The sequence below is a fragment of the Ooceraea biroi genome, chromosome 8 (genome assembly GCF_003672135.1).
Source record: "Ooceraea biroi isolate clonal line C1 chromosome 8, Obir_v5.4, whole genome shotgun sequence".
NCBI classification, from domain to species: Eukaryota; Metazoa; Arthropoda; class Insecta; order Hymenoptera; family Formicidae; genus Ooceraea; species Ooceraea biroi.
The window spans coordinates 10,787,792-10,802,002 of record NC_039513.1 but is presented as its reverse complement, the minus strand read 5'-3'; the positions used below and the strand labels follow the sequence as shown (position 1 = coordinate 10,802,002).

Genomic DNA, 14,211 nt, shown 5'->3' with positions numbered 1-14,211 from the left:
ATTTATCTCTGTTATCAGGTAATATTTATTTTAATATTTATCATATTTATATATATTAGAATAATATATATAAATTTTGAAAACAGTTCTTGCAAAATGTAACAAAGTTAATAAAATTTGATTTGCGTTAAAATATATAATATCTAAATTAACGAGTATAATATTCATAATAAAATTTTATACTCGTCGTTATATATATCATTATTACTAATCATCTATGTGATACATTAAATTTAATTATTTCACATTATAGACGTCGAATGGAGAACAACGTTATAACGCTCGTTAAAGGCAGTTATGATTATCCGACGCTTTCATTCTTAAGTTAATAAATGAAGAACTCACGGGTTGCGCGAGAATAGTGCTGATATATATCAAACATAGCTCTAGCAATAATGAACTATAGCTGATACCGCTATCATTTTACGTGCAGCAATCAAAGTCGCGCCTACGCTCTATCGGAAAGTCGGACGATTGCGCTGCGTGGCGAGTCGCACGTGCGCGGATCGAGAAGCCATGAACTTGCACCATTAAGATTTGCAGCATGCAGCTTCCTTGGCGCGGGGAAAACGCCGCGCCTGGACCACCACGACGGAGCAACGACGGTAGTGCGTTTGCAGCTCAAGGTTGCCGCGGCGGACTTTCCGTCCAACCGGTTTCCAGCCGCGACATTATACGTCGTGACTTTCCTCGACGAATGCGCGGCTACACGAGCGTGAACTTCCGCGAGGTCGCCGCCAGTTCTCCGCTCCTGCGAGCTTCCGCGAAAGCGCTCTCGACAAGATAAATTAAGATTAACGTATGGAACTAATGTAAGAAATGCGATGCAGGGAGAAAATATGATACTGCGAAGTACCATGCCTTTCCACTTTTCGGGATTGAATGTAACGTGAAAACCATTTTTCCGATAGAAATACGTGGAAATATAATATTCATATTTCATATGATAATGTAAAAGTAAACGAAAGAGAGGGAATAAATAAATAATTATAGGCCTAAGAGAGCACACTTTTTATATTTTTAGAAAAAAGATTTTGACAAAAGTTGTTAACAGTATCTTTCAGAATCTTTTCTTTCCTTCCACAAGGTACAACTCAGTTTAGGTCTGCATTTCTTCGGCATTTGAAAAGAAGAAGGAAATTTTGTAGAAAAATATAATAATAATAATAATAATAATAATTCCACAGGTGACAAACTGTTCCGAAACTGCTATGGTCATTTCTCCTGATTATAGCATTTCTCCGACCATAGCATGATCATAGCACTTTATAAAACATGGCAGACACCTGGAAACTGTACAACGTCAGACACTGTACACGAGGAGAGGCTTCAAATAAATCTAAAATCTTCGTTTCTGTTAGTTCAAGCCAGATATTTCTGATGTTTATGCGGAAATATAACAACATGAAAATATTTTTACAATTATGACGTTTTTCTATAGAGCGTTAAATCTCCTGTTGTAAATACAACTAAATACACAGACTGAGTGATGACACAGCTGTGTGACTAGCAACAAAATCAGAGCGATTGGTCATCTCTCTCGTATGGCCATGTATCCTGGAATTATTTTAATCAAAATGACTGATATATTACAGTTTGTACGTACGGTGCTCTTCCCGAGGCGTCTTCAATTTGATCGCACAGTCGTTTCGTGATCGTATCGTATATTGTACGATCGTAAAGATACAACAAAGACGTCTTTCTTTTCCCCCTATTTTTACTTCACATAACATGCTACGTCATATACGGTGCAAATAAAGGCGCGCCCCGTACAAATGGGTGCGATTCGTCATACTCGTGATCAAGGGAGTGCTAAGTATTGCGCGTTCTAGATTTTTTAATTAAAGGGGCGTAACTGACGTGCGCGGACGCGGTGTACCGCTTTTACGTGATCCAGCACGACAGTTCAGTCGCGACCATTGCGTCCAACGTTTCGATAATGGGAACCTTTGAGAATTAGAGAAGGGAGAGAGAGAGAAAGAAAAGAAGAGAAACGAGAGTGTACGTGCCCGCACGTGTTCGCACCGTGTGGCGATTTATCGTTGCAATTTTGAAATGGAAAACGAGACCGCGGCGCAGCAAGAGCGGTTGCGCAAATGCGCACCTCATTAACGGCATACCATTATTTAGCGTTGATTTATGCGCACGTCACTCGTGAATAACGCTTCTGTTTTTGTTGAGATCCCGGCGATCTCGATCGCGTGGTTTACCGTTGCAAGCGGAAAGGTGAAAAGCAGAGATCTTCACCTTCGTTCTGCTGAGAATTGCACAGCATGAGAGTTTCATTGACCACGATGAGAAATAGTGCTGTCCTAACAATTAAGTTTATACATTGAGAGATGCGTGAGACTTTGGGAGCCATAATAGAAGTATGAGATCAGTCGTCATGGAAAAAATCTTGTTAGCGAGGACAAAAGGAAGCAATAATCTCGATCGAACGGGAGGCAAGTGAAGGTGCGAAGGTGGAGGGTATGTACGTCTTCTTTTTTGCCATATACTTGTCGAGATCAGTGTCGACGCGCGAAGGTAAGCGCGATTCAAGAAACCGGAAAGTACGATCGAATATGCGTGATGCAAGAAACGTCATAAAATTATTATATCAGACTAAAAGGCGGAAAACCGGATTACCTTGAGAAGCCGGCACAAAGCTAGCGCCTAAATATAGAATCATGCTTGTGCACGTGCATAGACGACATTATCTTGACTTATGCATTTACACGCGCGTCATTTGATGAAGTGAAGCTGCTTAGCGAATCTGTGCCATGACAAATTTACGAATTTAATATCGCGTGAGAGTGTCTCGAATCTTTGAAACGTCATAGTCATTCTCGTTGAAAGTTGAATTTCCTAGATTTTCCAGAAGAGCTTCTCTTCATCTCCAGGATATCTTATATTAAGTAGTTTCATGATGAAATTCGTTTTAAACATGTCAAAGTGTTGAGATCCAAGGTACGACCGCAAAAAGCAAGAGTAACTTGTGCTCCTAATAGCGATGTTAATTTATTAAGCCCCGAAAGATTTTCTGTATCAATCTTTATAATAAATGTTTATAATAATCTTTATAATAAATGTCTCTCAGGGAGAGAAGAATCGCTCGAGATTCTCTGCATTTATGGAAGAATGACGACCCTGTTGAATGCTCTCGTTGACGATCGAGAGCACGGAAAGCTCGCGCGAGATACGTGTGCGATTCGTTCGGAAGAGCCGGCAGAGGCTTATTACGAGCACGAAAGTCAATCTCGAGGATAGTCAATACTACCTGGGGATTACCACCAAACCGCCGGAATGCGCGAACGATCGAGCGTGCTCGCGAACGCTAAACTGCACTTGCAACAAATCGCCGGTGCAAATTGCGTCGATCGGTACGTGACGATGTGCATACGTGCCGTAATTCGCCGTTGTTTGGCCATTAACGTCGATCGCGGTCTGTATACGTACGCGCGGTACATATCGTGCCTAATAACAGGCCTATCAATTCGTGTGTTGTTTTGACTTCTGTCCGTGAACTCGATCCGGCTATTCGAGAATATCGAATGTCGCTCGTACGAACGTTGTATCTGCCTGCAAAACAGCAACGATCGCGGGGCGAACATGTAGCGTATAATCGTCTTCTTCGTATCCAAACGTTCGAAACGGTTTAGCGTCGTTTATCATCAGCGTGATCAGCCGTACAGGTAAAATACGTCTTGCATTATTCAGTTAGTTAACATCGTTATCGTGTTTCTTTGACAATTCGCGCAAAGACACGTATCAATTTACATTGTTACTGGATGCCCGTAATTTATTAGTATTCGCGACATAAAATAATTGCAGTAAAACAATTTTGAAAAATGATACGTGCAATGGAATATTGCAGTCATTTCTAGAATGGCTCGGGATTATCGGTTAACGATTATTTATGCAACATTTCCTGCGTTCTTTTTCAAAATAAAAATCGGAGATAAAAAATTATTCTGCTATGATTGCATTTTATTGAACTGATTACTCTATTAGTATTGACGTATAATGTGTTGTTACACATGGAAAGTTTTTCAGATGGAGCACTAATCGAGTATAAATATTATAATATAATTTTGTCTGTATAAATTTTATATCTAATTTGATTTGCCATCCTAAATTCGGATCAAGTAATTCACGTAAATGATACATCACGCTTTGCGTTGATGAAAAAAGCATATGAAACATGTAACAGATTTCATTAGGACGCTAATGAGACACATATGGAGCATCGGAATCATCTTTCTGAGCTTATCATACCAGAATGATTTGTCACGTATTTGTGTCACATGCGATAAATAAACAGGCGGTACTCTGTTTTCCGTGAAGCAATTACGCCCCAAAGAAGATCTATTTGTTCTTATAATCCGGTCATATCCGAAGAAATTATTGCTTCGTACGTATTAATAACGGTTATCGCGAGCATCATACTCGTAATGCAATCATCGATGGTTTTAATGACGAGCTATATAAATTCCTTTAGATTATAAAGCGAAATGCATCAGTTTTATCGACATTGTATTGAGAAAAAATGCTTTTACGCTCGAAACCTTTTCTCTCTTTAAAATCCTGGCTCCGATTTCATTCTCCGAAAGGTTTCAGCTTTAACGTCGCCGTACGCGACTTTTCGCGTCTTCATTCAGCTTTCTCGATCGCTTCGTCGTCGCATCGATCGCGAACGACATGCATATCGCGTGCACAAGGTATACCAGGACTACAAGACGATAAATAATTTAGTTGGACTGTCAGGCGTGTAAGTGAAGACGCTCGTTTCTGTCGCGCGGCGCGACGTCGTTTTTGCACGCACGGATGAGAGATGCGCGTGTAAAAAAAAGAGAGAAAAAAGCTATACGTGCACGGCGAACAGCTGCCGAGAGCGCAAATTATTCACGCACACGCATGCATTGTCACGCAAGTGTGCCGAGATTTATGCAGTTGCAAGCGCGAGAAGAGTGAGACTTCATATCATCGATCGTTGAGACTCTCGTATCGGTTTCCACTCGACTAACGTAATTTTACCTCAATGCTCAACGCGTATTAATAAATTTAATTGAGTCATCGCGCGAAGGCGAGCAGCGACAATTAGTTAATTTCTGTCAGTTGTCACGGGCGTGCATTATAATTAATTAGCGACGATTTATCGCATGAAACTTCGGCTGCAAAACGAAGACCGGAAAAGCGCGCAATTTCAGCAAAATAACGGCGAACGTGCCGCCGCATTGTGAAGCAATCGGTGATAAGCCGCGGCGGAATTAAACAATTTTTTCTTCGTCGCGATCGCGATTTTATTGGAGTGCGATTCGCACCTCCCGGTGCAACATGCTCCGAGGCTGCGGACTCGTCGTCGCGGCCGATGAACCCTGTCAAGTGCGTCGATTCGTCAATAAGTGCAGTCGAAGAGAGCGAGAGTATCATCGATACGATTGTTGATACACGCGTGATTCATCGGGCGCGGCTCGTCAAACTGTGCGTATTCGTCGGCGAAAAATATATAAAATGCGATATTTTAATCGGAACACTAATCAGTCTCGAGGGTGGGAACGAGGATTTCCTTCCCTTTAATCTTCTTCGTAGCAAAAATTGCGACGAGCGATTTTCCCGGAGCGGAAGGTACTGGCGGTAACTCGTTTGTTTTAACTTCCCTGCGTAACTTCGCGGTCGAAATTATTAATCTCGTGCCATTTTTTATGGAGTTACGACTCCGTACTCACCGCTTTCCTTGACTTTTTTCTGCGAACTCTATATGATTTTTTAATTTCGTTTTTTTTTTCTTCTTTTTTTTGCTTGGAACAATTTCCAACCCGAGCGTGAACGTAAATGCTCGAGCACATCTGTTCTACGACGGTAATTGCCACGTAGGTATATAAACGCGAGCGCGAATGAATGCATTTGCTTCGTTTTATGCATTTGACCCATAAAAGTTGCCGATTGACTTTTATTATTTGCCTGTCGCAGGAACGATCGATCGATCGCGCGCGCGCGCGTCATGTCGGATGCAATAAATCGCGGATATCTTCGTCATCTGCGCTAATAAAATCAACGGATTCGGATTTCGTGCGTAAATGTCTATCTCGTGTCGTATTACGTAAATTTCGCGCGACACGCGGTGATCGCGTTGAAGGAAGATTGATTGTCTGTCGCGACTAGTAAATTGAATTCTTTACTGCTACACGAATTCTATGCTCTCAGTTGACTGAATACGAAAGAGAGCACGCTCATCTTTTTGCGTTAAACGATTCGATATTTTAGGTCATTTTCAAAATCAATCAAAAAGTTCTTAAGAGACTTAATCTTGAAACGTTAATATACCACAGATAGCTTGAAAAATTGGTTGTTACAATCTTTGAAAAATTTACGTGTATCTATAATGGTGTAATCAATATTATAATACATATCTTTTTTTTGTATTTTATAAAAATAAATCACGTTATGATCCTGCGCGTCATAAATTGCGCAAGAAAAGCAATTAAGCAGCTACCTGCGTTGGCACTGCACGGCGACGATATTTTTAAATGTAAGATTTATCACACAGAGATCGTACAATCGAATGATTCTCACTATATCTCACTGATGGTTGAGAATAATTTATTGGCGACTCCATCGCACCGTGAAATACGTGTTTGTATGGTAATAAATGCGCAAGCTCGAACGTGTAAGTCGACGACATGGTTGATTCACGGCTGTGAAAGACTCGGCTGCGAGCCCGTTTCCTTTTTTCACAAAACATCGCCGTTTTAACCCCTTTAAGCTGGCCATTTATGTAACGTCAGTAAGCTCTTGGTACCATAGTGACGGCGCCACGCGAACGCAAAGGCTTAATTTCATCCATTGCGTCGCATGGAATCACTAAATGTCTCTCTGGTTTGCACAGTCGGGAAATGTTCGCATGATGGAACATCAATTAGACGCGTCTTCGCGTCCTTTGTAACTACAGCATTTAATATCTTTCGCATTAAAGCACAGCAATGGAATAAATTCCAAGTCATTATTTAAGCTATAAATTTCAATGGAATTAACATTAAGTCGCTAAACATCTAAAATCATTAAAACTTTCGTAGAAATCGTGCATTTACATGCAGCAAGAATGAATTGTCGTAAATGTAACTGTGCGTAAAATAATGTAAATACGTAAATAAAATTTATGTCTTTATGTATTTGTACCGCTGTAATCAGCTTTTTTAAATAAATGGTGATAAATTGCGAATACGTTAAAAATGTAGTTTTCTGTTTGTGAAAAAATCGTCTAATGACTAATTCATGATTCATTACAAAGTCGCAGTAAATTTGAAGTTTCATGGCCACTGAGCACCCGCATGGGGTGTTTGTTGCAAGGTAATGATTAACGAGCATAAAGCATTTTTATGGTGACATGGTGGTTACTATCAATTTCGGTCACCCACGCCCACTTCCTGAAAGAACAGGAAGAAGGGACGGATGTGTGTAGGTTTTCAGGATCGTGATGCTCGACGATCGTGAATTGATAACGCGGACGGGGTCGTTGGGTCATGTACACGCTTTGGCGAATTAATTTGAAGAATATTAGTTTTTATTTTCTTTTGAAATCGAAAGAACTCGTCTGTGTATACGGCAAATGTACTGAAGAGTTTGAAAAATATGCGAGTCGCAAACAGCTAAAACATTCTCTTCGTAAATATCGTGTGCTAACATTGCAATGATTTTTGTCTCGATAAATTTTACCAGAATATTTTATGATACGAATTTTCTAATATTTAGACCAAAAAATCGGAGAGTAATGTAATTGGAGCATGAAAGGTTAGCGTGAGATTAAAATGTAACTTAAATAACTTACAAATTTCAGATTATAAATAGATTAAAAAATTATACGCGACTGCTGCACACTGCTATCTATTTTTACCATTTTTATTAGAGAGTAAAAATCAAGTAAAATTCTTGCGACACTGATCTGTTAATAGAAGCTTCTCGCGAATGTGAAGTAGGTATCTTTTGTTGAAGAATTGCGCGAGGCAATGAATTTAAAAAATGGTAGTGTTTGTATTGCTTTAACGATCAAAGAACTCTCACACTCGATCGTTGATGAGTTTTCACGAGCAATCAATAGTACAATAAACGGATGGCCGGGTCTTTGAGAAAAGTCGATAATTAAAAACCGTCGCTTTGGTGCCAAAATTGGGTTTTGCACTTGTGATAGTCGGCGTTTTACTCTCTGCGATTCCTCGCGCTATGCAATCGGCTTCCTCGCCGTTTCGCAATTCCCCGCTAACTATTTGATACCTATATCGATACAAATGTGTTACACGTTAACAAGCACGTGTGTGTTCTACGTAAACAATAAAATATTGAACACACTGTGAGCTTAAAGACAAATTTACATTAAAAATTACTTTTGCATAAACACATGATACAAAAGTAAAAGAGGCTGAATAACCAAGAAATCAGTGCTAGCTTATTTTTTATCTTATTTTATATTGCTATCCTAATTAAATTTGCGTAAAATTATAAACATGTACAATTACTTAAACTTGTTAATAAAATAATATTGATAACTGTGGCATATTGTAGCGATATCACATTGTAATTATCGAGAAAATCTGTTCATATTTTTTCAGTGTAATAAATCATTATATCTTATGAAATTCCAATATTACAGCAATTTGTTGCTGCAATATAATATAACATATGAATAATTTTGATGTAATTTAATTGTTAATAACATTTTTCCACATGATTTTAAGCGCGTATCTAATATTAATTTCCATTTTAAGTATTGTTGTATCATTATATACTATGATACAATGTTGAAAACAATAATATAGTTGACGCCAACAAATATAAAAAGAAGGCACGCTTATATTTTATATAACGCTTCTCTATTTTTGTATTAAATTATGGAATAAATTTTAAACAACTTTCTCATTCAGAATGACTGAACGAGTCTTGGCAATATAACTAGCTTATTGCTGATAGTTTCAATTTTATAATTGAAATATAGATTGTATAACGGTAGAATATTGCATGCTGTTCGTAATTATTCTTATAGCGCATAGCACTATTAAGTTTCGTTTACAAAGTAATTGCGTCTGCAATAAAATCTATTTCGGTTTTCATAAAAAATCTTATGATAAGACGAGATTTTGTACAAGACGATCCCATTCCATAGTGTCATTTAATTTGCTTGTTTGTTTGGTTTAGTACCAATTTAGCTCGATATTTAGTATTATATATCTTCTTTTCAAATTGTATTAAAAACTAAATGCACAGTTTAAGGTTTATTTAAAAACGAATAAATTTCAAATTTTTCTTTCGGACAAGGAATCGTTCGAAGAATCGACCGAAGAATGCAATGAAAAGAAACTGATACAATGGCGAAGAATGGGCCTACATTCTTGCGTTAAAGTCGTCAAAATATCGGGCGTTTCGAAGTCAGCATCAAAAGGCGCGTTGGTATTTGTCGCGGAGAAACTGATGCAAGATCGACCACGGAAAAAGGTCGGCGATGAAGACTCGTCAGTTTCTTTTATTAATCCTTTTCGGTCTGGGCTTCGGTAACGGCTTTCCTGTCGTTCCCTCTCGATTTCACTCGCTGTTGCTGAAACATCGAATCGTGATCCCATGGAATCGGCCGACGGACGTTGCTCAACTCAGACCGTCTGGGTCTGATAATGTCGCGAGCTCGTCGTCCGTTGCATCTCATCGCCGGCCCCGATGCAATGTTTGACGTCAACGAGAAAGAAGAGACGGGAGGAAAGTCTTCTCGCACGTTGCAGCTATAAACTAGATCGTCGTCGATGTACCGTGACATGAACGAGATGCGATCTAACGAGGAATATTATAGCTATCGTTGGGACGAGATGGTGCAAGTCGGAACGACGCGACGTGTACTTACAGCGAATGCTGTAATATTTAAAGATGTAGTAGTTATTTATGCTGTAATAATTTCGACGTTTATTTATGTAATGTATATTAATATCTAACATGTAGCTCCTGGATATTAATTATCTATGTGCCAACATACTCATATGTGCGACTTGTGTATTATAATTTAACAGAATCTACACATTGACACATGATATTCTCCGCAAGAGATTTGTTTTTAAACGGCTAATAGCGACCAACTTTCCACTTTGAAGAATCAAAGTCCAAGACCTTACAAGATTGATTAAATATCTTAGATACTTTTTAATTCGCGTATTTCTAAAAAAAGTAACTCATTGCAATCTGTTATAATTAAAGTTTCTTGCCGTTCTTTCAGGTGCTCGCGATCGGGTTCCGATCGGCAGCCTCCGGGATCATGAGCAAGTCCTGATCACCAGTGGGTGGCAAAGGGATGGATGCGGCGAGTCGACGTCAGCGAGTGGCACGGGCCTAACATTAACGGCAACGCGAGGATATCATCGTCCGGAGGGATTTACCGCGGAGATTCTTCAGGATTTGAGGAATTGACACGCGCAATCCTTCTGTCCTGTTCTTCAAGTCCGTCTACGGTAATCGGGGACTAGAGAATGAGCATCGCAGCTGTCGCTCGTAGGAACTGGGCACTGCGCCTGTCGGTGGTGCTGAACGTATGCGTGCTGCTGTATGTGTGCGCCCATTTCGGTTCATCCGGACCGTGGATCGAGGAACCGCCGACCAACTGGGCGGCGCCGGAGGGCTACGGCGGCGCCGTGAATGATCTTGCGAATGGCACTCAGAAGGGCGCCTCTATATCCTCGTCGTCGTCGTCGTCGTCGTCGTCGTCGTCGTCATCGGCAGTTGCGTCTATCGTCGTGGGCAGCGTAAAGGATGTGGCGCCTGGAACAAACAACGGCGGCGCCAGTCATCCTCTCAGGATCAGGCTCGTCACCACGACGCCACCTCCCAATGGGGCCAAGGTCGAGACTCTGGACAAGTCGCAAGAGCACCCGCGTAATCAAATGGTAATTCCTTTGCTCCTTTTTCTTCAAGTCGATTCAGTCACTCAATTTCTTCATTTGTTAGATGTAATTTACGACGATAAAAACAATAATTGAAAAATAATTAGAAATCAGCGTTAAATATTGAAAAATGTACTTTATACAATTTATAGAGGGGAAGCATGAATGTTCATTGATCCCAGCAGGATATTAATAAAACATTCTTATGATTTATAACAAAGAATTAAAATCGAAATTACAAGAAAACTAAGACATACTTTATTATTTGAAATTAGTTTATTTCATAAAAGATAAAAAGAAATCGATGTAACGAAATCAAGATATCACAGAAAGCAATTCAGGTTTCGAGGCGGCCATCGTTATTCGCGGCATTTCCGCCGCCAAAGGTAATTTCACTTTAAACGGCAGTTAAACCAGATGCTTTCTCATCCTCAGATAAAGAACGGCACGGTGAGCGTCGTGCGCGAACCGATGAGCTTGAAGGACGCTGTGCCCTGCAACGAAAAGTCAACCGTACCGAGACGGGCGCAACGCGGTGACTACTGGGTGCTGTACAATTACGTGCCAATGAGCATGGCTGTCAAATGCTGGGAAAGCGTGACGTACACCACGCACGCTGACTATACGTTCCTGGATAATCTGGAGCCGCTGCTGGAGCGCTGGCAGGCGCCAATATCGATCGCCATGCACGCACCCGGCACCGACTTCCCGGCGACCCTTGACGCCATCAGATACTCGAGAAACTGCGGCAGCCCTCTGGTCTCGCAGCTGGTGACCTTTCACGTCTTCTTCAGCAGTAAGCACGTGCCAAAAGTGGTAAGTGGATCGATGATTCAGACTTACCCAAGTCCCACGTCTCGCACGTGTCAAGTCCATCTCGAGTTTCGGAGAAACCATGCGAACCCTGTGACATCTTACGAATTTCCTAAGTCAACGTAATGGATGCATATTCATTACTGTTGCCGCCACTTTCAGAGTTGCCACTGAGAGCGACTACGTGATCACTCGTTATCGTGATCGCTGTTCCATATGAATCGATGATACCTTGCAAGTATTCTGCAAATATGTTTCGAGTCTGTGCCTGCGATGTTAACGGTAAATTTATTACGCATAAAGAAGTTATAATTATGAACGCGTTGTATGATTTAATTACATTATTTCATATTTATATATGCGAGATGCGAATCTAACAATCTTTTTTTATATTAAATGAATTATTCTTTTAAGTGTTGCTCATCCGTTATGCTTACATTACGTTTGTCAATCACCTCAGGTAAACAATTGATGAATTACATGTCTGCCAATGCATCTGTCGAGCAACATGACAAATTAATAATAGATCTGGGTGGTGCGAACATTCTGTTACGGTAGGATATCTTCTCTCGGTAATTTCTCGAACATAATGTACAGCCCAAGATATGCATAAATCTTCCTTATGCATATGCAACTCGACGTTGGCACGCAAAGAGATATTTAGATCGTGCCGCTTTATTACCGCATTGTTGCAATGCGTGTATCCGTGCATAGGCTCATCAAGTTGATTTACATCGTAATAAATACCTCAGATCCAGCAGATACTCAGCGTATCCCGGTACCGTAAAATAGTTTCGCGGTTTCCGCAACGAGCGGTTTAGTTTGCGTAAGATTAGCGAGGTTCATCTTACAAACGGATCTTTAATATAATCGTGATTACGGCGGAACCGGAAACCGCGCGTTATCTTGCGGTGCATTTGTCCTGCATGAATATCCGTCATCTACAAGTTTCGCCTTTTGATTTTCCTGTAATATTTATCACGATAATATTCAAGCCAATTGTACGGAATAATTTCTATTAAGGTTCTATTATTATATAAAACATATAAAAATTTATTATATATTGTATGTGTAATTTTATTAAATTAATTCAAATATCTAAATTAAATAAAATCTCAAATTAAATATTATAATTTCACAATCTTCTATAAAATCTTTTTAACAAATATTTGTTATTGCGCGATGTCATGATGCACATATATCATATTTATTATAGCTAATCTCACGATTCTGTTGCAGGTACCATCGCCAGAAAAGATTGCGTCCGACACGTACAATTGCTCGCTCGGGCCGCCGTGGATAAACGTCAGCTTCGCTAAGATGTACAAGAACGAGAAGAAGCTGCTGTACCCAGTGAACGTGGGCCGCAACGTAGCGCGCGAATCCGCACCCACCTACTTCGTGTTTCCCAGCGACATCGAGCTCTATCCCAGCCCGAATCTGCCCGCCAAGTTCCTCGAGATGATTCGCAGGAGGGATCAGCCAGCCCTCTACAAGCCAAATCCCAAAGTCTTCGTACTGTCGATCTTCGAGGTGGACGAGAAGAGCCAACCACCCAACAATAAAACGCATTTGGTAACGTTACTTGTGCCTCATTTGGATGAGTCGTGTTTCGCGTGCAATCTGTAATTTCACAGCGGCAATTAAACATAAGTGCGTGAGGAGAACACAGCGAGAGGTGCATCCGACCATGCGTGTTAATAGCGAGGGTCGACGGGTGGAGATCAGTGGTACTTCCTTTGACCGTGGACCTTGATCCACGGAATTAACGTTGTTATTGTCCGCCGTATCGTCCGTGCGTACCGCACGGCATGATACGGCACGGCACGGCACAATACACCTTTTGTTGCATCGCATTCAAAAGTGGAACGATGTAACACAATAGAGCGATTGTAATCTGTATGCACGATACAGAGCGTCTGTTATTTGTATCTTTACCACCGATTGTAAACCTTTATCTATTTTACCTGTCAAATTTGAAAGAAAGATCACTTATGACACGTCGAGCAAGTCCGTCATTAATCTCTATACGTACAAAATGCCCGAGAAGCAGGGAATATATCAAGAACAGAGATAAACCGTTTACACATATTTTTATTTATTTATTTTTTTAGTTTTTATTGAGGCATTTTTTTTATAGAACTCCATTTTGAAAGTATATAATAAACTTGCAGGTGCAAATGCTGAAGACGGGTACCGCGATACCCTTTCATAAGAAACTGTGCTCCGGCTGCCACAATGTGCCGAAGAGCAAAGAGTGGCAGGACACGTCAGAGACCGAGGACCTGCACGTGTTCCACGTCGGCAAGAGGACTGGCAGTTTCGTGCACTGGGAACCGATCTTTATCGGGACCAATAACGATCCTCTCTACGACGAGAGACTCAGCTGGGAGGGAAAGAGTGACAAAATGACACAGGTAAGTGCAAAAGCAAAAGATCTGCGGGATATATACATTATATATAAGTTAGCACATAAATAAAATAATGGAATTGAAAAGGCATGGTACTA

At 40.5% G+C, this 14,211-nt stretch overlaps 1 protein-coding gene across 6 annotated transcripts in view; it reads left to right on the top strand.

The window, feature by feature from the left end:
• LOC105275489 (beta-1,4-glucuronyltransferase 1) overlaps window positions 1–14,211 on the top strand; it is a 32,083-nt gene that overhangs the window by 12,839 nt on the left and 5,033 nt on the right. For 5 of the 6 annotated variants that reach the window (XM_020030448.2, XM_020030445.2, XM_020030446.2 and 2 more), the window contains exons 3-7: window positions 254–2,469; window positions 10,229–10,892; window positions 11,325–11,705; window positions 12,942–13,277; window positions 13,877–14,119. In XM_020030448.2, the coding sequence (XP_019886007.2) occupies window positions 10,479–10,892; window positions 11,325–11,705; window positions 12,942–13,277; window positions 13,877–14,119 (1,374 nt within the window). In that variant the 5' untranslated portion in view covers window positions 254–2,469; window positions 10,229–10,478. The remainder of the gene's footprint in view (window positions 1–253; window positions 2,470–10,228; window positions 10,893–11,324; window positions 11,706–12,941; window positions 13,278–13,876; window positions 14,120–14,211) is intronic. The other variant, XM_011332357.3, reaches the window with a different exon arrangement.